Source organism: Aplysia californica, unplaced genomic scaffold (assembly GCF_000002075.1).
Source record: "Aplysia californica isolate F4 #8 unplaced genomic scaffold, AplCal3.0 scaffold00538, whole genome shotgun sequence".
NCBI lineage: Eukaryota > Metazoa > Mollusca > Gastropoda > Aplysiida > Aplysiidae > Aplysia > Aplysia californica.
Window position 1 is genome coordinate 405,441 of NW_004797808.1, and position 25,643 is coordinate 431,083.

At 39.1% G+C, this 25,643-nt stretch overlaps 2 protein-coding genes across 2 annotated transcripts in view; one reads left to right on the top strand and one right to left on the bottom strand.

Moving 5' to 3' along the window:
• Positions 1-3,938: 3,938 nt before the first annotated feature.
• On the bottom strand, positions 3,939-12,597 carry LOC101863533 (cytochrome c oxidase subunit 6A, mitochondrial). The gene is made up of 3 exons (XM_005106504.3): positions 12,465-12,597; positions 7,753-7,898; positions 3,939-4,346 (listed from the first exon to the last, which is right to left on the bottom strand). The coding sequence occupies exons 1-3, from the start codon at positions 12,556-12,558 to the stop codon at positions 4,236-4,238; spliced, it is 351 nt and encodes a 116-aa protein (XP_005106561.2). The 5' UTR covers positions 12,559-12,597; the 3' UTR covers positions 3,939-4,235.
• A 159-nt stretch (positions 12,598-12,756) lies between these two features.
• Positions 12,757-25,643, top strand: part of LOC101863768 (E3 ubiquitin-protein ligase CHFR) — a 24,581-nt gene continuing 11,694 nt past the window's right edge. Inside the window, exons 1-13 of the mRNA XM_005106505.3 lie at positions 12,757-12,992; positions 14,727-14,860; positions 15,853-15,949; positions 16,741-16,789; positions 17,412-17,475; positions 18,423-18,542; positions 19,307-19,356; positions 20,376-20,448; positions 20,960-21,079; positions 21,836-21,938; positions 22,426-22,501; positions 23,670-23,748; positions 24,754-24,818. Coding sequence (XP_005106562.1) covers positions 14,749-14,860; positions 15,853-15,949; positions 16,741-16,789; positions 17,412-17,475; positions 18,423-18,542; positions 19,307-19,356; positions 20,376-20,448; positions 20,960-21,079; positions 21,836-21,938; positions 22,426-22,501; positions 23,670-23,748; positions 24,754-24,818 — 1,008 coding nt within the window. The 5' untranslated portion in view covers positions 12,757-12,992; positions 14,727-14,748. The remainder of the gene's footprint in view (positions 12,993-14,726; positions 14,861-15,852; positions 15,950-16,740; positions 16,790-17,411; positions 17,476-18,422; positions 18,543-19,306; positions 19,357-20,375; positions 20,449-20,959; positions 21,080-21,835; positions 21,939-22,425; positions 22,502-23,669; positions 23,749-24,753; positions 24,819-25,643) is intronic.

The following is a 25,643-nucleotide window of genomic DNA, read 5'->3' on the forward strand; positions in this document are numbered from 1 at the left end:
ACACAAATTTCACAGTTCGGCACATCCTAATGGAATGTGTTGACTTTAATTATGTCCGTGATAAATATTTTAAATGTAAAGATATTAAGACCCTTTTTAACATCATAGAACCTAGAAGAATTTTAAGTTTTATAAAAGAAATTGGACTGTTTAATAAAATGTGAAAATATATAGTTGTCGTTGTCGGTGTATATATACATACACTGAGATTTGTATTGTATATACAAATGTAAATAAGCCTTTTCCATATTTACAAATTTTTTTTATAAATGTTTGTTCGTCTTTTTAGCATAATAGAAATAGTGTGATCGTTTGCGGTTGCGAGCTCCGAAAGACTCTTTATTAAAACACGTCTGATTCTGTAGCGGTGAAACCTGATGGCGCTTAAATGACCAAAATTGTGTCGATAGTGCCGTAAAACATCTACCCAATCAATCAATCAATCAAAAATCGAATCAGGTTTCTTTCTCTAGCGCTAGATCTCGTGATGTGGACTGACAGCTCGGCGTTGGCGATCAGAAAGAAAGGGCCTTAGGCTAACTCCCCCCGCTGTGTTTTCCCCCACCCCACCCCACCCTGTGGTGCATTCTGTCTGATTGCGCACGTCACACATTCGCTCCGCCCATCACATTGATGTGACCTCTCCATCCACGCATTGGAGAAGTGAGAGGCATGGAAGGCCTTGATAATCTAAACTAGGCTTACGCTGGCCTATCACGCGATGCGTTCTGCTTGTCTGCGCATGCCACACACCCCCTACTCAGTTGCTCCGGCCTTCATTGTTGACACACATGGGCTCTCCTATTCTTTGTTTCGCAAGATCACCAACAAGTTTCTCTAGTGGCGAGGGTTTGCATGATGTATAACTGGCATATGCACTGTGCACAGCAGCAGCAATATTCCGCTATAACCGACTCGCATGTTTGTCTGATAGCGCTATGGCAGTATTTTATTTACAAAGGTAAAGAGGAGAAAAAAAACCGGGTTTTTAGAATAGTGTCTTTATAACAGACTTTTCGTTTTTTCCGGACTCGTTATAAGTGGACTCCACTGTATTATGTCAAAATGTCGATAAATCGGATGTCGATATAAGTGGATTATACTGTATGTGATTTTGTTGATTTCTTTTTTAAAACACCAGGGAATTCTCCTTCCATTGAATCCAAGTTTCACTATACTACAAAGGCTTAAGACCTAAGTATAACACAATCTGACCTGTATTTTTTGTCAGTTTGACATTTAACAAATATAAGATGTCAGTCCCTTCGGAGATGGACTTTAAACTCGGAGGTCCAGCCTCTTATTACTCTTAACCACTAATAAAAGTGTTCATAATTAATAACGGCATTAAACCTACATAGTAGAACACGGCTATGGCAGGACATTTGGCTCCAGAAGGAAAATCTCGCTGTTGACAAGTTACCGCTATAGGGAGAGGAATGCAAAAGGGGGGAATTACTGGAAAATTTCTGAAAATCCACATTATCACCTCCCTTCCATATATATCAATAAAATTTGCGCTTTAGATTAGTATTTTAGTCTTCCTTTTCTTGTAAACTTCATTGTTTATCTAGGCCTTTAACCCGAGTGAGAAGCCTTTCATTTCGTCTTTGTTGACTGGAAGCCATCTATTCCTCAGTCTCGTTGCCTGTGCTGTCTATCGTACCGGTACTACAGTAGAACTCATGAACTGGATGCGTGCGTATGCCTATGAGATTCAACGATAGCAATTCAATGAATCAGGAATCACAGTTCACACACGTCACTCTCCTCTTCTTTACTTTTTTTGGCCTTGCCTAGGCCATGGGCTATGGCCTATACGCTCTCCATACTTGTACTGAGAGTACAAGCTATGGCCTAGGCCATGGCACATCACTTTTGGAGTGACTCAGGTAGCATAACGCGTCTCTCCGCAACAGCTCTCTCTCAACTCTCTGCCGCCTGCCCCACCTCACTCATCACTGGACTGGCCAATCACAACGCTGCACAGCTGACTGCCTGTTTGGAGCCCGCCTACAGTCCCCCAACCCCCTTACCCTCAGTGGCGGTGGGTAGTGAAGGGCTTACGGGCTTGAGCCCCTCACCCCGTCCCCACCCCAACTCTATCCCTTAGTTCATGAAAGTTTCTTAAATAACAAAATCAACAGTTGAAACCGTTGTGATCGCACAAGGATCGCACACAGTGAACACACAGTTATCAGCTTGCGGCTTGCCCGTTTATCCAATCATTATTGTCACCGCTTACAACTATAGTAACCTAACAGCCAATCAAATGTCGTTAGGGCTCAGAAAGAATAAGCCGGTTCCCACGCCCGTCTTTAATTAAACTCTTCTTGTAAAAAGGTAGAAGACTTTAAAAAAATAACACTGCACAGCGGGCTCACGCTCTCCCAGCCCAGACAATGGGGTGAAAGTTTACGACACACTTTCCCCCAGTGACACAGATACCTATACGCTCATTGGGCCTTTGTTAGGCGCGTTCTATTTTCCGCAACAACACAACCCAATCTACCTCATAGACGGTATGTGTTTGGAGTGCTGTGTGTTTGTGCCGCTGAGATTTAACAGCTATTAATTACATCAAAGCAGTTTTGAGGCAACTTTTTCTTCAGATAAAAACTAATTAGAGAAATTTGGAGGTGAAACGTCTTCGTCACCACCATCCTGAAGAGCTTAAATTTAACTAAGGACAAAGAGTTGGAAGACAAAGGTAACTCTTCTCGTTTGAATGGTTCTCAAAATGCCGTGGCTCGCCGTGAGTATAGAAAAACTATCACTGTTTTGTTCTTATTGCTTGCTTTTTGGTGGTAAAGAAGTGGAAGAAACCTAAGCCCCACCCAAATCTTGGTCCACCCACCGCCACTGCTTACCCCCCAGCTAGAGCTCGCTCGATCTCTCCCGCTGTACCTGAGTTCGGGCCTTTCCGGGTCTACAGGAACCTTGACACAGACTTACAGCCTAGCTTCTGATCTAGTACTAGTATAAATTTTCAATTTGAATTATCGGTAACGTAAAGTTAATCTGGGTTTTAGTTTTAGTAAAACTTTTACGGCACCTGCAACACTATAACTATAAGGTCATATAAGAGCCGAAGATTAGATGAGTTTCAAGAGAGTTTAGTTCAGTAAAGAGTTTTACGGCACTTGCAACACAATAAGGTCATATAAGTGCCGAAGATTAGAGGTGTTACAAGAGAGTAACAACAAACGTAAAAAAGGAGGAGAGATAAGGACGATAGATGTTTAAGAGGAAAGAAGGAGCAAACCACACCAGAGCACCCGCCAACCACCCACGTTTCAAGAGAGTAATAAAAAAAACAACAACAAAAAAACGAGGAGAGATCAGGACCATAGGGGTTTTATAGGAAAGAAGGAGCAAACCACACCAGGGCACCCACCATCTGGGTTTGCATTTGTACACACACACACGCAGAGAAAGAGACTCAAAACTCTCATGTACATGTAAATCACCCCCCACTTTTCAAACACATATCACACAGCAGAATCATTTCTCTTGACTTGACGTTGGGCAGGCGGGGCTATTTAAGAGTGGAAACCCTGTTAAACTAACTTTAACTTCCAGCCCTGCTTTTCCACTAACTTCACATTGGCCCCAAGGGTGGGACTATAAGGAGGTTTGACTGCACACAGCAGACAAAAATGCTTACAATACAGGGATGCACATTCCAACACATCTGGGCATGTTAAGGAACTCGAATGTCAACCCCAACTCAAAGAGTACTGGCCTGCTTGGGTGGGTACAGCCCATCTCCCATTCCAACAGATGAATGAAATTAACACTTTTGTCCCACAGGGATGAATCAAGCTGCCTTCTGTCTCTTCATTATTGCTGTCCCACTTTCTAGTGGAGAACTTGGTAAACAACACACCCCTATATTACATTTAGTAACATTTCATAAACAAACAAAAACTACAAAATTGTATTCAAAGTTTATTTCACAATAACTGGGTTCATTGTACCGTACTCATTAAAATCAAACACAAACCAAATGTTCTACAGCATACATACAAGGCCAATATTCTTTATCATTGGTGGTAACGACCAAAACCAAAACTTCGAAACGTTCATCCAATAGCAATGGACGCCCACTGTGGGTGAACATGGACTCTTGACCTGTTCTGTATTGACCTGTGGCAATCACGTCTCTTCATGTCCATTCACAGCACAGGCATACTCTCGCTAAGTTCATCACCAGGGATGGAGGCTACGGGCACTCAGTGGTGGCCTCCATGCAGAGCTTCACTGCCTTCTTCATAGCCCTCCGGCAACGCGTTGTAATAGCCATTGTGGAACAGGGAGTGGTTGCCATCTGACCATGGGAAGGGCTGAAAAAGACAAAGTGTCACCAAATTTTATTTTATGAACAAAAAACAAAACCATTCAGATTGGGACTATAATAGAGAGCATGTAAGTTCTTTTTTAAAGTTTTAGTAGAGGTTTTACTGCACTCGCAACTGCATAAGGTCATATGAGCGCCAGAAGATTAGAGGTGTTACAAGGGAGTAACAAACATAAAAAAGAACGAGGGGAGAAAAGGACAATTGATATTTGATTGGAGAGAAGAAGCAAACCACACCAGAGCACCTGCCAATCGCCCACTGTAAGTTCTTACACGACAATTTTTAAAAAGTTTCATTCTGCAAAACCCACCACCTTCGACTGAGGACGGAGGGTGGGAAAATCTGACAAGACCTAGCTAGACAAAAGCGCAGGGTTTTGTACAATGCTCTTCAGCAGCAGTAGCCTAGAACTTGTTTTCAGTAATGTCGGACAAAAGAAGCAATAAAACAATCAACTTGTCGTAGGCCTACTGGTTTCAGTAAATAAATCCGAACTTTCTGCTCATTCTGGCAGTGGAAAATCAGCAGTGTTGCAGACCTGCTATAGTCATGCAAACAGCGTACTAAATTTTCTGATTGTTCATCACGTCACATGTAGGCTACTCGTATACAACGGAACTAATAAAATGCACAATATAGCAAGAAAACAAAATCCATCCAGCAATCACTTGTAAGGGACCCATCTAAGAAAATGACCTCCTTTCCCATATAGTTGAAATAATCATTACACTAAACTACACAAAAACGAGTGTCAAATATTCTGCATGGCGGCACCCAGTCTTTCCTGAACAGCTGTCATAATCTAGCTCCAGAAACTAATAAATGTTCAAAATAAATATGACAAATTTCTGTTCCATATGAAAGGCACATCAATCTCTTGAGAATTTTGGCGTCAATCTTTTACCTCTTAGTCAGTTTTTTAAATAAAAAGTGGCAGCCATGAAATGTGTGAAACGCTCGCAAATTGGCTGCAACCCCATGTTGGACAGACAATAAAGCAGTAGCTTACCCGCAGTACCAAACATCCACATACAAATGAACATAGTACAATCACAGTAATGCAGATTTGGAGCCTAATTTTTCTCCAAGCCTTTGAGACCATTGCAAATGAGTGTTTTATTGCCCCAAACATGTTCCTTTGTATTTTAGGCAAAAACACTGAGTCCTATCCCAACCAGAGGCACACCGCCATCTGTAGCGAGCGGTACGGTCCTATATTATACTGTGTACAAACTGCTCCATGTTGCGAGGTCTTAACATTTTTGGAGTTCTAAAGAAGGGAGGAGGCAAAATTTTCCAAAGCTGATGACATTATCCCATCTTTCTATTGGTGCCTTTAAAAAAAAAGTATTTTACAAAGAGTGAAACCCTGTTATACCGCCTACACCGGGACCAGCATTTAGCTGGCGGTACAACCAGGTTTTCATGTCCCCTTTTAAATACATGGACCACCGCTTGACCAAAGTCAAGGTGACTTGTTAACCAATCACTACATGAATTAATAATGAGCTATAAAAATCCCTTTGGACTGTCACTTGAGAGTGAGTCCTTACTAAATAAAACATAAAAGCCCCACGGGCATTCCCCTGTTTGTAAGCTATTGAGTTGATATATAGGTCGCCCTTTAAAGTTTCTTCAGACAACTTAAAATTTAATTCCACTTTTTAAAAATACAGTCGAACCTGAGTAAGACGGCCACCCATTGTCAAGGAGAAAAGAGGCCGTTTAAGGCAGGACTGATCAAGATGAAGAAAACAAACCATTACTTTCTGAGGTCCCAACCAAAAGTAGCCGCATTGTTGTTGTTGATATTGTTTTTGTTTTCGCTGGGGGGGGGGGGTCTTTTGTTGCTGCTTTTGTGCAAGGGTGACAATAAAACGAAATGGACTGATCTCGTGCTATGGTAAAACAAACACACGGGTAGCCACCACTCGGAGAATGAACGACGCTTCCGTCACAAGTTCATGTTTACGTCCATTGTTACCTTTGTTACAGACTGGGTAAACAGTGACCACTCATCTCACTTACGATTTGTGTATGAGTTCTGGGCGGGGCTTATGGGTTTTGAGGGATCGCATGCTTACCTCACCAGCAGCTGAAAATTTGTTACCTATAGTTCAACTGTGGGAGGGGCCTACGCAACATGAATCGGTTGGATGGACTACCTAACAACGCCAGGGGCCAATGCATATATTTATGACAAAACGTAATGGCGTCACTAAGGAGGCCGTCTAAGACAGGTGTTATTGTTTGGTGTGATAGGGGTTGTGTGTTAAAGTATGGTGGCCGCGGCCGCCTTGGACAGGTGCCCGTTTTACACAATTAAATTATATAGAAAAAAAAGGAAAGGGGGGAAATGGAAAGTGGCTGTTTGTACAGGTGGCCGTCAGGGCAGGTTCAACTGTATTGACCAATAAAAATAAAAGCATTTTCATAACCAGCTTGTCAAATTTATTCGAATTCACGTGGGGAGCAAAATTTAATGCTTAATTAAGTAATATTTTATTTCAATTGTACTCTTCTATGTAACACATTGTATTGCATTCACTTGTGGTACATTACATCACTGTAGCTCTATCTATAGGCCTATTGTTTGAAATCTACAAGACAAGGCTGGGGAGGAGAGATGAGTTGGGAGGGAGCAAATCGGTGAAAAGTATTTTGATCTAGACCTAGACCACAGAGACATCTGTGAGAGATTGTCAAGCAACCACCCATTGGATGTGCCATGCGCCTTGTGTAGCCTAACGTGTACTGTGTACTTCCAGCGGCCAGTTCATGGCAGTACAGCAGAGTAAATTTAGAGCAGTTTAATAAGGACCATACAAGTGAGAGAGTTGGCGGCGTAAAGGCTCAAATACTATGTTTATATTACATTGGCCAAACCTGGCGGTAAGTGGGGTTGGCGGTACGATGAGGTTTGACTGTATTTCCCGTAAAAAGTATACCACTGGAAACACTGTTCAAAGCTCTATTGTTCTCTTCCAATGAAAAGACGGTATTTGATCATCTATCTTTCTGCAAACCATTCAAATGCACTGGTGTCAATTTTGAACCAGCTGACCTTCCATTCCGACTTTGAGGGGCTTCTCTTTCCATGGCGATTTTCCAGCTCCAAATACAAGAACAACACAAATAACCTACACCATCATATTGAGGAAAAGCTGAACCTTTTAATATACAATACTGTGTTTTATAGCAAAAAAGCAAACCCCCCACATTAAGCAATCAGACTTACTACAATTTTACCGAAACCACATGCTCAGAACGCTGCACAGTTTTTACGATACCTACATAAAAAAATCCAACATCAGTGCTCTCTTAATCAACAAGCCAGTAGCTACAACTATAACTGGAAAACTTTGCAACATAAATCAACTATCAAACTTACTTTTGCTCTAATCCTAAGATGAGGATAGGCTACAAACTCGTCTCTCTCTGGGTGCTGGGGCATAATGTAGTATGAATTGTAGTACACTAGAGCAACGGCAGGGGCCCCAAGGAAGAAGAAGGCGCTCTTCCACCTTTTGGCACTCTCTGGGGAAAAAAAAAATAATTATCAGATGCCCAGCATAATGAAAAAAACAATGACTATGATAATTTGACATGGAAGCTTCCTGGACAAAAGATCATATAGCCTCACTATTCCAAGGTGAGCAATGTCAAAAACTGGTTACACTTCTCCAAGGGAAAATACTGATCATGAGTTCAATTCTATTTCAAGCAGCAATGGCACCTTCAGGATACACAAAAAACAGGTTTGATAGCTTGAATAAAAGTAGCAGTAGTTAAAGTGGGGGAGAAATTTGCTGAGAGTGAAAGTCCGCAAAAATCGCCCTGATCAAGGGGCTCTCAGCTCCAAGTGGGCTGGCTTGGATAGGAGTGAGAATTTTTATCATAATCTACACCGTATTAGAGGTTTTGTAACAAAAACCATATTGAAGTATATGATAATATACAGACTGTACTAATACTAGTGAGGACATTGGGAGAATATTTTTGAGGGGTGACTTTAAAATATAACATACAAAAGCTCATCAAAACTAGGGCAATAAACAGCCATGTATCTCAAGGCTAAGCCTTCAAAACTTCCCACAACACTTGCCATGCCTCATGGCCACCATTCTTTATCGAAGTGACTATTCCCAGTGACACTGGGGATAGGTACAGAAACTATTCCCAGTGACAACGGAACTCTTTTGCATAAAAAAATCAGAACTAGATCTAGAACAAAGAAGAATCGAGAAGAATTTCTACCTGTCCTGTAACATGGTTTCCAAAATTTGTAGATCTATGTAGATCTAGATGTACATTTAAATTACGACTGCATAACAAGCAAGCATAGAATGATCATTCCTTTTTCTTAAAAAAAATTCTTTCACTCACATCAGAATCTACTTAAATTTAGTTTAATTAGATCTAGAATCTAGATCTAGAACAACATTAGATAAAGTCTAGTATTTGTAACCCATCACCATCATGCCCATGTAGATCAGCGTGGGAACAATAGATATAATGGGCCGGTCTGTTCTCAGTGTCAGTGGGAATAGTGCTTTCCATTCTTTATTCTTCCTGTGACAAGGTGAACAAAAAGTAACCCCAACTCTTGTATAGTTTGCTCAGTGGACCGTGTCACAGTAAATGCCGGCCCTCTGCGGAACTTCTCCCCAATTATTACCAGACAGGATTCACCTTCAACAAATGAATAAAACACATTTCAAACTCAGGCAAACTGGAAGATTTCACCATGTCTCACTCAATGCCCCAGCCCCTCAACTACCAGATCTTACATTTGATAACATCAGATGGTTTGGTCAGTGAAGGAGACATTCTACTCATCGAAAAAAAGCTGCTTTAACCACAGTACGTCTAACTTCAAAGTAATTCAAAATGATCCATAGTTCTTTATATGATCAATGTGTTACCTGGCAATCTGATAGTGATAGAAGTAGAAGAGAGAGTCATGTTGAATTTCACGAGCCGATAGTTGGAGAACATTTGGAGTACGCCATTGCCCAATATTTTAAGTAACAGCCATCTTGTTTGAGTCATAAAATAGTGTACTTCATTCACACACACACACAAAAAAAGAAGTTCCAGACCTAGGCTAGATCTACTGTCTCACTGTCAGATCTAGGAAAAAAATGTTGAGTAAAAAAAGCTCTTTTTTCATTTTAGCAAAGTGTTATGATAATGCTCATTATATTATGTATGTTAACTCTTGTCCTGCGCCTGTGCTGAGATGCGAATTTTATCAGCAACTGATTACATCGGACGTTCCAGGCAGGTCGCCGGGGTCACTCAGTGTGTACTGTTGGTGTACAGCGTGCCCGCCGGGAAACGTGTGTTTTCACCATGAATACAGTGGGAGTGTGTTAATCGATGATGAAAATAACGCTCTATCTTTCATAGCTTTCTATTTATAAAGTGTTACAAACACATGAATAACCCCCTCTCACAAGCTGATAAGACATTACAAGTAGTTACGCCCTTTCGAATTTACCTTTCTAGACGCTCTTGTTGTTATTAATGACCTGAGGTTTGAAAGGGGATAATATAGGTCAATTTCCGAATGTTTTGCACTCAAATTGTTCTTTGTACCTGCACAATGGTATTCAAAACTATCAAAAAAGCTTATTTTTTATCAGGTAGTATCATTTCATGCAAAATCAAGCTCAATTGAAAGGCTTTGTATAGAGAAAAATGGAAGTCTTGTTTCCTGACTATCCTTTTGAGCTCCTCATGTCTAAGTCGGTAAATTTCTTCTATAATTTCATTGGACAAACATCTAAATTTAGATTTAGAGCTACCAACTTGGTGTGTTTTGAATGAGACGTATGCCTCGATTACGAACCAATGCAGGCAGTTCTAGAAGAAGGCCACAAATGCACACAACCCTCAAGCAGACTGACGCACACACACTTGACCTGCATGAATGGGGATCCGACTCGGGACCCGAATTTCACGTAAGATGAAGCGCGGTGCGCGTGCCCTGAGCCAGGGGCTACACTGACTCGGGACCAGAATGTAGGCGAGGTGCCGAAATAGGCTTATCGGGCGACATAAACCCGGCCCCTGCAGGATGAGGGTTAAAGAATAGGTCAAACAAAATGGCTGTTACTAAAAATATCGGACAGTGGCGTACTCCTGATTATGTTCTCCAACTAGAATCTAGATAGATCTAGAGATCTAAACTATCGAGAGAACTTCCGTAACGAGCGACCACTATGAGACAGAGCAGAATTGAGGGCTAGGGGTAGGGGTAGATCTAGGGGTAGAGGTAGAGGTAGGTTTAGGGTTTGGGTTAGGCCTCTTCTTTATGGCCACCTCTATTCTCACCCTAGCGCAGGCGAGTCTTTTGGCTATTCTCACGCGGTGGGCGTTCACCGTTATAGTATAGCCTAGGCCAACCAGTTAAGCGTTCACCCTGAGCCACAGAATTCTACACTCTCTCTCTTTAGCTATCTCTATCTTATAAAACGTTCTAATTACTACTGTTAGTGTTAGCCTAAAAGCATGCAATTTTGTCTGTGGGCAGTGGAGAGAGAGAAAGAGAGAGAGAGAGAGGAGTAGCGCAAGAACTTCCGGGCAAAACAAAATGCGACCCGCATAGCTATGCTCGATTCGGAAAGTTAAACAGCCGTAGCATCTTTGTACACGACCAAATTAATTTACTTTTGTGTTTTAACATCATTTTTAAACTTTGTTTTGGTCAAGTTGATCGTCCGCACCGATAGACAGTATTCAGAAAGAGACAGAGAGAGAGAGAGAGAGAGAGAGGGGAGGAGTAGATCTTGCGAGAACTTCTGGGCAAAACAAAATGGCGACCCGCGTAGTTCGGCTCGATTCGAAAAGTGAAATAGCCATAGCATCTTTGAAGACGATCAAATTAGCTTACTTTTGTGCTATAACGTAATTTTTTCTTGGCTTTTATCAATGGGAGTGTATACACTCCCGGTTACCGGGAACAAAGTCACAAAGTATACAGACCCGGTAGGGGAACTCTGTTGTGATTTCGGAGAGTTTCAGCGCCCTCTTGGCTCAGGGTAGACCTAGGTTCTTCTAGATCTATGGTCTAGATCTAGACAGACATAAATCTTTGATCTAGTTTCGCGGCTAGCCTAGATCTAGATCTAAATGAAGATTGCGGATGTCTTTTCGATGAACGATCGTTTTTCCTCCGTTTTGGAGCAGGAGGAATCACGATTTGAAGTAAAGAACAATGTCATAATTTCAATCAAGAAGCAGTCACCCTCTCTATTTCTCTGCCTCTCTCCCCCCCCCCCCCCCTACTGGGTGTGTGTATCGCTCGCCTTCTCTTTTTCTTTGTTTGTCTCCGTCTTTCTTTGTCCCCACCTATTTCCCACTCTATCTTTCTCTCGTTCCCTCCTGCCAACTGGGGCATGTCACATTTTGCTAGCACCTCTCTCTCTCTCTCACACACTCACTCTCTAGATTTTTCTACCGGGTCTGGGCGCTGAAACTTCCCGAAATCACAAAAGAGTTCCCCTACCGGGTCTGTATACTTCGTGACTTTGTTCCCGGTTACCGGGTCTGTATTACTGTATACACTTTGTTTCAGTTTATCAATTTGATCATCCACACCGAAATGAGGAATAACAGGTCTTGTTTCACACTGGGTGAGAATAGCCTACGCTGGCAAGTCTCACCCGGGGTGAGAGGTAGATCGTATTTCTATTCTCACCCCGGGTGAGAATAGCCACTTCCCTTCTTTATTGTGTTTGAGTTTGATGGGGTGGTCGCTCGTTATGGCTGTTTTATGGCATGGAAGTCTTTCCAACCAATCTATTGGCTTTGAATTTCAAGCAGATTTCTCTGGTGAGCAGAAATTGTCAGGTCACTGACAAGATCATCTAATCTACTCTAGGTCTGAGTCTGATGGAGGTCGGTCTGGGGCGTTGAGACTGCACACTACTGTGAGCCTGTCGTCCCTGCCCCTCTTGCTCTTGGACCTGCACTCTTGTCCTTGCTGATTGCGACTGCATGTCCAGAGGATAGGGGTAAAAACAGCAGAACAATCAGGGGATAATTTAAAATATACCTTTAGCTGATGAACATATGGATCTAGAATCTAAGTCTTACCATGGCCATGCTCCCCAGCTTGAGCTGAATAAAATCTTCGGCAAGTGCGAAGAGCAACATTCAGACGATTCAGAGTAGCCATCCTGGTCGCCATTTTGTCTTCCCTGTCAGGGTCAATTTTCAAAAAACAAGAACTGTTACGGTCCCGCACGTAAAAAAAGAAACGAAACATACTTTTATGAATTTATTTTGTATTCATTATTACATGACAATTGTTTCTGTATGATTTATTCAAGATCTACAATTAACCAATTGTTTTGTCTCTTTTGGTACAATTATATTAAAAAGAAAACTCATTATTTGGCAGTACAAGCTTATACATTCACTTTGCTTCGCGGATTAGATCATTTTCATTTGGAGTTTAAATTCTTAGACGATTAGTACAAAACAAGGATCATTTTATTGTAAACAAGTTGGCTAAATTATGATTTCGCAAGTCCATTCACATACACTCTCTGAAGATTACGCGTAGGCCTACTCTTGGTCTGTGTGATTGTCACAAAGTCCAGTCCTTGTGTGAAAGTAAAGGTAGGCCTAATTTTTATCTACCTGATTCTAATGAAGACTAGTACAGCCCCTTACCCTACAAGCCTACACTACACTACTACACTAGTGACTAGTGACTAGATCTCTCTGTCTCTAGTGACTACACCACAACCACACCTATCAATCGAACCAACCCCTGGTGACCTACCTAGTCCCTACCTAGTCCCTACCTAAGCCTAAGCCTACTCACACCCCTGTCCCTGCCCTTGCCCATGCCCTTGCCCATACCTCTCCTCTACCCTACCCTACCTCTACCTCTAACTAATCTGACCCGAACACCACAATGTTATGTTAACATCAATATTCCAGTGCTCTTGACGACTCTTGAGGCCAAAACCGGAGGTTGCCAACATCAGTCCATCCTTGAACTTGAACACTTTTTTTTTCATGTTCACTCGGATCAGGCTACTTTATTCCAGAACTATATGGTCTTCAGAGATGGATTGTATTCTTAAAATGTATAGTGCTAAAGAAGGATGGCTACCATCATTGAAAAAGTCAAGTCAAAGTTAGAGGTTACAGAGTGTTATGTAAGATTTTTGCATACAAAAGCGGGTATTTTTTTGCCCTCCCTCCCGTCTCTCACTTAGCTGCCAGTTGTCCATTTTCTACTAAATATTAATATGCTGAACACGAATATCAACTTCATGTCCGTCACAAATTAATAATTTTTAAAATATCCGATTGTTCTTTTTAAATCGAGATATAGACGTGCTTTGGACCAATCAGGGGGTTCCAGGGGGGCCTGCCCACCCTGAGGTAAAAGTAAATCTGGGGGGTTATAGGAGGGCATGCCCCCCTGTTTTAAACCATAATTTGATATTTTACAGTTAGATTTGAAATTTTCCTAAGAATAAAATTGATTTGCTGCAGTTTTAGTGGCTTTATGTATGATCTGCAGCAAACAGTACTGCAGTTTGACCCCCGAAGCAGTGCATCTGTGTGCGGGAGTGAAAGTAAAAATTTACCCAAAAGCGATTTATAATCAAGCTTAAATTCATATTGAACTTGTTTCTGTACAAGGTAAGATGGAATTTATCATATATGAATGAGAAACAGGTCTATCAGTGATGAAAAAGTACATTCAAGGCAGGGCATTCAAATCTTAAAGATGACCATGGCTGTGGGTGCCGTAGTCTTCTGTGACAGGCAATAAAATCAGAAACCGGTCATTTCTTATATGTGTGACGAAATGACTTCACTTATCTCTCCAAAATTGTTAAATGCTAGTAGAAAATAGCCCACCCTCCACCCCTCCCACCAATGACACAACTCAACAAAACTCACCCAGTTATGAACAGTGTAGCTGATAGGCACGACGACTTACTCCCTCCCCCCTTCTGTCCTTTCACACACCACCCAACCCTCCCCCAAAAGTCATGATTTGCGATTGCCATGACAATGAGTGTTTGATGTTTGCAAATGTGTGACGAAATTACCATCTCCATTTAACCTTGTGGATTTGTGGTAATACGAGATGACTGTGATATAATCTTGACTACACCGATGTGATGATATGACTGTGTGACGGAATGGCTGGAATCAATAAAAGCATTGCAGGTGCTGATGCTTTGATTTACAAGTGAGGACAGGCAGCTTCCTGAAAATTCATGATTTGGCTGTCGATCTTGACATCTGGAAGACAGATGTTCATGGAATAGTGTTTGAAGAGCTGACTTATTTATTTTAGAATTTTCAACCTTTGATCTATTACAGGTCTACCTCAGTTGCCATCACAATGAGCGTCTGTGATGAAACTGAGGCGTGGGCCCAGTTGGTGTCAACCACGGACATTGACTCCTCACCGATCCCCGTTGTTAAGGACACATTTGTGGTTGGTAGAAGTTCAGGTATGTCTTCATGATGCAGTCTCTGAAATTGATTTTTATTTATACTCTACTATTACTACTATTAGTGCTATTGACTCCAAAACCTTCTTTATGTTTTGCATGTTTATATCAAAGTTACCTGCCTTTTAGGAATATATTAAGTTTGAGGAAAAATTTAAAATTTTGCTTGAGTACTGTCTCACTGCATTTTTAGTGGCTCAAGATTGTGTATAATATTTTAATATACCTGTTACATTCACTGTATGTTTGTTTGAATTTCTAATTTTGAAGAATAGAGATATTTTATTCAAGTTCTCATTACTTTTGTGGTATCAATTCAAGCCTGAGCATGTTGTAGGATAAAATTTGTCTTCGCTAAATTGTTAAAGCCTCTTTTTTATGTTGAGATATCTACCAAAACGATTGTGTCACGACACGGTGGAAACAGGCTCTCGTCAATTTTTGGGCTTGTCGAGTTATTGGTATCATCTTAAAGCTTCTTGTTCAGTTGTCTTGCTATCGGTGAAGAAAATGCCCCTCTCTCTAGAATAAAAATCAAAGTAATTGAGATTGAAGAAGGTGGTCGCCTAGTTTCAAAAGTATGATCAGGGAGAAAATGGCCGCCACAGATTGGTTATTTCCATAGCTTGATAGTCAGTGGAAACTTAAAACTTACATATTTTGTGCCTTTAATCAAAGTTTTTCTGTAAAAATCCACCCAGAAATGTGTTCTTAATTGGACAACAATAGTGTTAAGTCAAAAAACAAAAATTAGATGTATAAATTGCCAAACTGACAGAAAAATGCTAGTATCTTGACTTTCATTATTTTGTCAAGTGCCTGGTTTCTCCATGCTGCATCACAATTATTATCTGTGCAATTTTCACGCATTAGTTATGGGCCATATGTGAAGAAAACCTCACTTTTAAAAGATAAGATACATATTTTAATGTATTTGACCTTTTCCTCATTAAAGGGAGAATATGAAAATTGTATCTATTACCATTTTTCAGATTGCGATTTACCTTTTGTTGGCAACAAGCTTGTATCTGGGAAGCATTGTTATCTGGAGAGAGACAAGGATGGACAAGTTTGGCTTTATGACACAAGGTGAAAGATCAGTTTTGTGGCCATCCACACTCAAAGATCTCCTCTTCATTGTAGGATGGAAATAGTCAGATTCAGTAAGATAATAGGACAGTAAATTCCAGCTCAACAGCAAGCTCTATGCACATTTTTTACAATCTTATATTATTTGGAATTATTACCCCAGCATACTTAACAGCATTCTGAAACAATCTCAACTTCCCGGGAAGTACACAGTGCAAGCTGCTATTTTACTGGGGCTAAAACACTATCATGCTGACATTCTAGCAAGATTAAGATAAATGAAGGAAGAGTGAATTCATTGACAGTGCCTGTTTTAAAAAAATATTAAAAACAGAGACTCATAATAATCTATGCAGAGTTTTGTTGTATTCTATGGTTTGTCGAAATTTGTTTTGTGCTGTATAATCATGGACCTGCTTTAGTACAGTTTATGTTCAGTTTGAGAAAAATGTAGAAAGAGAATAGAAAGTGGTTTTATTTTCCTGCTAGATCTGTTTCTGTTGAAAACTGCTGGACATTTTATTGTATGTATACAAAGCCTATAGCAAAATCTGTTATCACGTGTTCATTATATCCAAGTTTATCCAACCTCAGTGTTTAAAGTCTGTATGTTCTGATGGAATTCTGTGAAAATTTGCAAATTCTGTTCTTGAGTGTTGCTGAAGATAATGAAAAGGAAAGATGTAGTTTTCTTTTTTTGGAATAAAGCATTTTCTTTTTGTTGCAAATATGATAAAATGATGCCAGGATGTTTGGTTACGATTCTTCTGTCTTTGTCCCTGAACCCACAGCACAAATGGAACTCTCCTGAATATGAACATCAAACTTATCAAAGGAGAGGTGAGTTATTGGGGATTGCATTCTGTTTTTGATTGTTTGACGAGTAAAGTGTTTGAAGGACCACATAACATTACGCCTTTTATAATGCTAATTCTGTCCTACTAAATCGGATCAACTGGGTTCAGTTACAGTTTCTGACAATATAATGTAAAGGAACTGCCTTCGTAAGATAAAAAAAACACCCAACCCATTAATGTTGGTCTAGTATTTCATTTGAAAAAAGGAGTCTTGTACTATTGCTCAGAGCTGTGAGAGAAATCATCTCCAATAACTAACTTCTTTGTTTGTTTCAGTTTCAATAGTGGGAAGTATTGAAGCTTTTGATGTGACCTATCATACTTTCAAAATTTATGTAATTGTTTTATGCTCTTAAAAGAAGCCACGGTATACTTAGAGAAGTATTTCAAGTACTGCTTTGAGTTCATTTAGTTTGTACAGTGAAAAATGATAATTCTTTGATTATGCTTTTAGGAGCCTGCAATTAAATTAATCTGTGTTATTACACATTAAATTATAGTTGACTGATTTAATATTTTAGCAGACAGTTATGTATCAGTACTGTGTGAATGCTGGATTTTAAAAAAGTGCAAATGCTATAACAAGATTTTGCATAATTTTACAGTGTCGGGAACTCAAACATGGAGATGAGTTTCACATTGTTCACAAGAAGAACAGTCCAGAGGATGGTGAGAACAAACCCTATGCATGTGTTTGCTTATGTTGGTGGCTCAGTGAGTGTGTGATTTTTGAAAACATGGGTTCACTTTTGAATACTTGTATTTCATATTTTTGTCACTCTTTGTTAATGTATATATATATATTCCTCCTGTGAACTTTGACTGTTTGTCTTCTTCTTCTAGTTCATCTTTAAATGGACATCCCAGTCTCTAGTGCGAAGGCTTCTGTTCATTTCAGGTCCTTGAGACTCCTGTAGAGTTCTGGGGCTCCTTGCATAGGGTTGGGCTGTTTTTTAACCTCTTCGCTGCCGCACTCGTAGAATTTAAGAGCCTGGACCGTGTAGCGCTGTGCCTATGGCCCATAGAATTTATGGGACTGTGACAGAGGTTGTTTTGATTCCAATTATTAGGGAACTTACTGCTAAAATCTTGTAATTATTATTTAGAAACCTTCCCTTTTTGTTTGCCTCCATTTTACCCCCATTTGAAAGCGTCTGATTCAGATTTTAGCTTGAAGAGAAGATTAAATCTAGATCTAAATATTATAAACATCTACTGCACAAGAATGATTTACTGGCATTAAACAGAGATAAGCTTACACACACACACACACACACACACATATATATATATATATATATATATATATATATATATGGATTGTACGAGTGTTGTATAAAATAGGAAAAGCCTCTTGTCACTTCTTCTTTTCCTGCAAACACTCTCACAACACATATTCCCCCTTTTTTTGGTATCAGTTTATCATTATTCGGGGCCTATTTTACATGTGACATTGAAAGAGTTAAATGACAATTTTTGTTTACCGGTACCTTGTGAAAATTTTACAAATGCAGTGAAGAAAATAAAATGAGTGTACATAAACAAAAAATGTTTGTGCTTATCTACTCTTTCCTAAACAGAACATAGCACACGTTAAAATGTGTTTCTTTTGCCAGACATTGGCTACATATTTCAAGATATAGAAGCCTTGAGGGCCGAGACCAGTTCTGACCTTGAGGAGGAATCGACACAAGAGTACACCCAACCCATTGCAGATGCTGATTCTACGATAGTTGGTATGACTCCAAATCTGTAATTTTCCTTTATTTGCCTTATAAACCTTTGGTTTTTAGAGGAAATACATCAAGCCTATCAAAGAGTATCATTGTTTGGGTGACACAAGTTTACCATAGTCATGTTATGTTTATAATTGCAAATGTATAAATCGATTAACTTGAGTTAAGATGTAAATGTTGATATTTTAAACATTTCACTTATTCTGAGTATGCTTTTACAATTATCAAAAAAAAGAAGTCAAAGATTTGGAGAAAAATCACAATGGACACGTCAAAGACAATATGTGTTGCGTTTTGGTGAAATCAGGCATTCATTAAAAATAATGAAATTGAAGAAATAGGCATTTTTGCACCTGTTGAGCAATTTTTATTGAATTTTTCTTGGTGGTTTTTGTTGTTGTTGTTTTTTTGGCTCAAACCTTTTATGTCTATTTAGGAACAAATTCCTATGTGGATTTTACTTTCAAAAGTTTATCAAAAGCACAAAAAATATAAATTTGCCTTTTCCAAGGACACTCAAGCTTTGGAAGTTACGAAAATTTGGCAGCCATTTTCTCCCAATTTTACTTCTTACATTAGGCAACCCTCCACATTCTTCAATTGCAAATATCTCAACATTTATTCAAGATAAGATACCAATATGCCCAAAGATTGACGAGCGCCTGATTCCACTGTTTTGTGTCACATAAAATCATTTTGAGAAAAATAAAAATTGTTGCTATCATTTATTACAAATCTTATACTCTTTAATTTTGTTGTTGTAGATGATGATATCAATGAGGTATCGACTTCAAGCCCTCCAACCCAGAAGCGAGTGAGTATCCATTGTGCGTTTACTGATAGAAATGAGTCTCTTAATTGTTAATAGGAATAGGAATTATAATTATTTCCTTTTTTATGACTACATTTAGCTTCTTGTGGTGAACTCTTGAGGTGCAGTTAATAAGGATTGGGATAAAAAGCAGGTCAGTGAAGAAGTACAAAAGCACAGAGGCTGGAAATATGCAAGACCGATCTATATCAGGGTTTGCTTCTCTGAGATGTTACAGATGTCACTGAATTAATTATTATTATTATACTGGTAGGCTCCTTTTTTCTGTACTGGCCACTTGCAAATATGACACCTATTGTAATTTTTTCTTAACAAAACTTTATTAAGTGCTGTGAGTATATCCTCTGCTTTCTGGCATCTGTGGTGTAGTGGTTAGGTGTTTCGCTTTTGCAAGCAGTAGACATGAGTTCAATTCCCTTATGGGAAGAATATTGATTGAGTATATATCCTCCTTCCTGCTGGGATATTTTATCCCTCTCAGCTCTGGTTGGCAATGTCAGGCAGGGGAAAAGCAGCCTGCCTCCAAAATGATTGAAATGGTGTTGATAGACCTATTAAACATCTACAATCAATCTGTCTCTGCCTCACACTATGAAAGTATTTTCAAGCAGGCATAACTCATCAGATTTTGGGTTAGGGATTTGAAGTTCGTTGGTAGCCAAAGGAAAAAAAAGGTAAATGACCTCTTTAAGCTCTCATCACCAAATTAAGCCATCTGAAAACTCTCTAGTGAAAAATGTCTGGAATTGAATGCCCTCTAGAACAATGCATACACTCACAAAAGGGCCATGTACCAGCAGTTTAAGATTTATAATTGATCTTGAGTTTTGGGGTCAGTGAAATTTTCTCCACAGATTTTTGGCAGGCTTTGCTGGAATCTTGGAAGAAACAACTTTGGCAATTGCTGGAAGTGAAATAAGAAATAGGTTCTGAATACCGAGACTGAAATTGGATGAATAAAAGTGAACCACTGTAACAAATGCTTCCCTTGTTCTTTACAGAAAAGTGATGACAGCAGCCCTCATGTAACTAACAAGAAAATGCGTTCACAGACATGTGAAGACCCATCTCCAGGTTTGAATAAAAATTGTTTTTGGGGTTGTTTTTTTTGTTGTTGTTGTTGTTGTTGTTGTTGGTCATTATCTTAAAGAAAGAGTCATCAGTGGTATTGTTGTTTATAGTTGTAAATGTTTTAAGCCCATTTTGAGACAGTAGCTTGATCATTTCAAAGGCTGTTGTCTCATATACTTCTTTAAAGTTAGTGAATTTGGAAAAAAAGCTATATATATATCTTTTTACATTAAATTGTTCCCTCATTTTATTTTGGTCTGTAGATACTTCTGGCACATGTCTAAGGCATGTTTTCCAGCTTTCCAAACATGGCAAGTCTTGTTTAGAAGTCAGTCTTCTTACTTTACTCCCTTTTAATCTTTTTCTTGTTGGTTAGACATCAACTATGCAATTCAAAGGAATAAGTGCATCTCATTAATTTTTTTCATTGTTATTTAAAGTGTTACAGTTCAAGTTAAAGGGTGTTTTTTGGAAACAGAGGTAATGGTTTTGTGTTCGTTTGTTGATTTTTCAGAAAAGGCAGCAGCAGAAGAACCTCTGAAAAATGAAAAGAAAGATGCAAAAGAAACTTCAAATGACAGCCAGTTTGGTGTTGGGACTGCGAAAACCGCAGAAGTCTCTTCCACTTCCTCTGGTTTGTTGTATACTTAATTTGGTTCTGGATTTATAAGTAATTAATCCATTAACAGCACGGAATTCAATGTTATTATTTTTTTAAATGGAAAGAGAGAGTATATTTTGTATATAGTGTATGGGGCAAGTTTGAAGACAGTCACAGAGAAATTTCTCAAAATTCTTTTAAGGTGCCTTTTCAGCCAACTGTAATGAATTCAATTGTGAAGATGGACCTGCGACTTAATTTTCTGAGGGGTTTTTGGTTTTTAAGAAAATTCCTAACAGGAAGGGTTAAATAATGCTCTCCAGTGATCTTTATTTTTTCCTGGTGATAATAATGACTGTTTAATTTTGTAAAAAGAATGTTTGTGTTTTAATGCTCCCATTGACACAAGTTAGATCATTCAGGGGGTGATCTTCGACCCTGCCTATTGGGGCCAACAAAGGCTGAGAGGGATACAAGGTCCCAACAGAAAGACAGAGATACTTGATAAAAATTTTCCTCACATGGGTGTTGAACTCAAGTTTTCTACATGCAAATGTGATGTGTCTAACCGCTTCACCACAGACGGCAGAAATAATAACTGTGAAGGCTAATGCTTAATCTGAAAGTCAAGGGGAAGTGCTGAAAGAAATTCGTAATATGAAGGAAAAACTCCAAATAAGTTGGGGTTGTTTTTCTTTTAGGGAAAAAAATAGCCATGCTAATTTCAGTTTGAATTTACAGGGAGGAAAAGAAGCTCAAGTTTTACCAGATTTTTTTCTTTCTCTCCAGTACCAGAAGGCAAATCTGGAGTTCCCCAGGAACCAGAGTCAGATGCGATTGCGGAGAGCCTGATCTGTATCATTTGCCAGGAGCTCTTTCATGACTGCATCAGGTCTGAGCACGGGAACTGCCCTGATGGTTTAAAAAAAATAAAAACTATAAGCTTGGTCTCCTTTTACTAAATATATGAGAGTATCATTTTTTTACCAAACTTGGAAACTAGTATTTTGAGCATTTCTTTCTGAAACTTTGTCTATACCACCCTTAAAATATTTTCAGGAAGAATTTTCTATGTTAAAAGAAATTCTGAGTGTGCTTATTTGAACATTTACTTTGTGTCAGCGTTTGAACTTAAGCCCAGTTGTAGTATTTGAACATTTGCTCAAAGTCAGGATTTGAACTTTAGCTCAGTGTGAGTATTAGAGTCTAGAGCATTTGTTCAGTGTTAGGAATTGAATGTCGACTCAGTGTAGGTATTGGTGATTTTGCTCAGTGTTTGTAATTGAACATTTACGCAGTCGCCAAATTGAACATTTGCTTGGTGTCAGTATTTAAACATTGTTTCCCTGCCACTGATTCCTGTTTTGCTGTGTGTTCAGTTTGCAGCCGTGCATGCATTCCTACTGTTCTGGCTGCTACTCAGAGTGGATGGAGAGGTCAAATGAGTGCCCATCAGTAAGTCTTGATTTTCATTTGCTAATAAAGTGGAGTCCGCTTAAACTGAAATCTGCAGGGCGCGGGACTGCTGTTTTCGATTAACCTAAGATCAGTTTAAGCGGATTCCACTGTGTTTAGAAAATGGACTGTTCATGGCTATGAAGAATCATTTGGAAATGTAAGAGATGTGAAATAAAGAATGAACATGAAAAAAACCCATTATTTTATGTAGAATGTAACTCAGGCTCCACAGGGAATCGCAAAATGTGTTTTGCTTGACCAGCGCTTTATGACTGTGAGCAGTATTTCATGGCTCCACAAATTCTTAATTACTTTCTTTCCAGAGTCAATTGACTCACAAAAAACACAATATATTTTAGCTCCAATTGCTTAAAAAAAAAAAAAAAAGTCAAATAAGAAATTACTTTTTCTTCATTTTAAAGTATAACATATTATAAGCTTCCTTTTTTTCTTTTTGTATTGTCTAATAAGAAAATATTTTTTCAACATTTTGACATATATTTCAGGCTTTGTAAAAGGTTAGGAAGAAATAATATTTTATATAATTACTATGTGACAGGAGAAATATCACAAAAATAGTTTGGTCACAATGAGAATATGGTGTGGGAGGGAAAGAGTTAATATATCTCTGCTGTTTACCTTAAACGAGTCCAAAGAGGGAAATAAGATAAAAAATCAGATCATGACATTATGTCAATGTTAATAAGATGATTGCTTTTATGTCAAATATGACAAAAAATGTCCATTTTTGAAAAGTTACGAGATGTTTTAAATGGTAATTGTTTTCTGAATAAATATCTGAATCAGAGACCGAAGCAGTTGCACACTCAGTCAGTATACGCTCAAGATGAGAACATCTGTTTGATATTGTAATGATGACAGTAGACAAAATCTTTATTTTAATTAAAACCTAGTTGTACTCAAATGAGAATTTTAAAGGTTGTTTTTACTTACATATTAAGATAGAGAACTCTTAAGAATTAGTGTTTTAATGTGATTCCATTGGTGTACTGTGTTCTTCAGCTGTATTCTACGATTTCAGTAGGTTTTCCAGCCAAAAGTTAAATTTGCTTTAGAGAAGATAAAAGTTGGAGTTTTTGTGAGCTCTTGGTGTGAGATCACTGTTAAAAAATTATAAATTTTTTTTTCAATTTCTCTTGTCAAGTGTCGCTTGAAAGTCGATCGCATCAACAAAAACCATATTGTGAACAACTTGGTGGAAGCTTACCTCAAGGACAAGCCTGGTGAGAGCTTTGATAAAATGTCACCCATTGACTGTGTTCGACTCTTGGAAGAAATAGATCACAAATTTTCTTTTTGTGTGTAGTTTGGTTTTGTATCAGAGGGGTGTCGGAGGTGGAGGTCTTGTTTTAAAGAGACAATCGTTAAAAAGTTGAATTATTGCTAGCTTTTAAGTCTCTAAGCGTTTTAGTGAACTTGATATCTTGGGTTCATAACATTATTGAAATGATCGTGTTAATCCTTTTCTCAACTGAAGCTGCCCTCAGTGTAAGGAATGGGAGTGTTGCATAAAGAAGTCCTTACTTGGTTCTCTGCTCCTATGGATGGAGATGAGTAATTGAAAGTGTACCAGGCCCCTTGATTTTTAAGCTTATGCCCACCTATGAATTTCAGTTAATCATTGTAGGGGTCGAAGAACCCTCGGGCCTTAGGTCAATTGGTGGTGTGTGCACTTAAATGTTATTCAAGCGGGAGTACTTTGGCTCTGAGACTGATTCTTTTGAAAGTTTACATCTAAGTGGCGAGATATCGAAAGGAAGAAAGAAAGAATGAAAGCTTTTATAATGTTTCAACTCAAAATGTATTAGTGTTTGTGACCTTTCCAGAGCTTTACACCTCTTCCTGCTGGTAGGATGCCCCTCGTGCACCACAATATCTCTCCTGTAAGACTGACAACTTTTCTCTATACTATGATGGATGGTTGCAAATGGTTTACACCCCCAATGACACAGATTAGATCATCTAGGAGGCAGGTTCCTTGAACTCTACTTGTCAGAGCCAAACTTTGGTGAGTGGTACTCAGGGCCCGGGCAGGAAGACAAAATACAGGATAAAATGGGACCCCCCCCAATGCAGAAATCAAACTTACTTCTCTGCATACAAGGTGTAGAACCCAAGTATTACATCTCAGACACCAGCCCTTTCATTGTGATGAATGTTATTAATGGTGCTGAGAAAAATGTACCCATACTGAGGCTCAAGTGTTTTGTTGATTCTCTCCATGCCAGAGAAACGCAGGTCCCAAGCAGATTTAGATGAACTGGATGCAAAGAATAAAATCACCAGAGATATGGTAAGACGATTGCACGGCAACCTTAGTTCTTTTAAATCCATTAATTCTTCAACAACGTTAGCTAAATTTAATCTGTGATTTTTTCACTTGTTTCCACTTCCAGGACTGCTCGGAAATGATAAAATTGGTAGAGACTTGAGTCTATGATACAAAAAGAAGCAAAAATGAGATGAAAGTGGTAAAACAGAAAATTGTTGAAGAACCTCATGAATAAATTTTTGATATATCGTCGCCTCAGAACAATTTTGTCCAAAGTGTACTAAAGTAAATAGGCGCTTTGAACAACATAGTTCGGAGATGACGATATATATATAATTCTTTGAAAAAGCCAAACCGCGGAATTTATGAAGCTATTTTATACTGGATTTTCTAAATGGAAAAAAAAGATGATAATTGTATTAAGTGCATGTTTTACTGCAGTTGAGTGTAATATCAATGTAAGGCAAATTGCCATTGTGTTGAACCCGTTTACCAGTGTCTGTGGTGTAGAGGTTTGGGGCTTTGCTGTTTCAGGCAGGAGACCTGAGTTCTGTTCTCTCAGCCGTGGTTGGCCTCGACATGCACGGGTTGAAGCCAGCCTCCTCATCATTGCCTTTCTCACCCTGCACCAGGGTATAGGCCACGGGCAAACACCTTCCACCTTTCTATGATCTAAATTGTGTTAATGATAATGGGGGGTGTAAAAACACTTACAATCTATAGGAAAAAAATGAAGACTTGTTTGAGTGTACAGCACTTGATTAATTTCTCCCCCACCCCTCCTCCACTTCCCTCCCTCTCCTCCCTCTCCCCCACCCCTCCTCCCCTTCCCTCCCTCTCCTCCCT

Bases quoted from the DNA above. Each gene is read 5' to 3' on its own strand.
- LOC101863533 (XM_005106504.3), bottom strand. From the start codon at position 12,558: ATGGCGACCAGGATGGCTACTCTGAATCGTCTGAATGTTGCTCTTCGC. The intron at 7,899-12,464 runs GTAAGACTTAGA...TTTTTTCCCCAG, and splicing joins AGCTGGGGAGCATGGCCATG to AGAGTGCCAAAAGGTGGAAG. The intron at 4,347-7,752 runs GTAAGTTTGATA...TGTCTTTTTCAG, and splicing joins ATCTTAGGATTAGAGCAAAA to CCCTTCCCATGGTCAGATGG.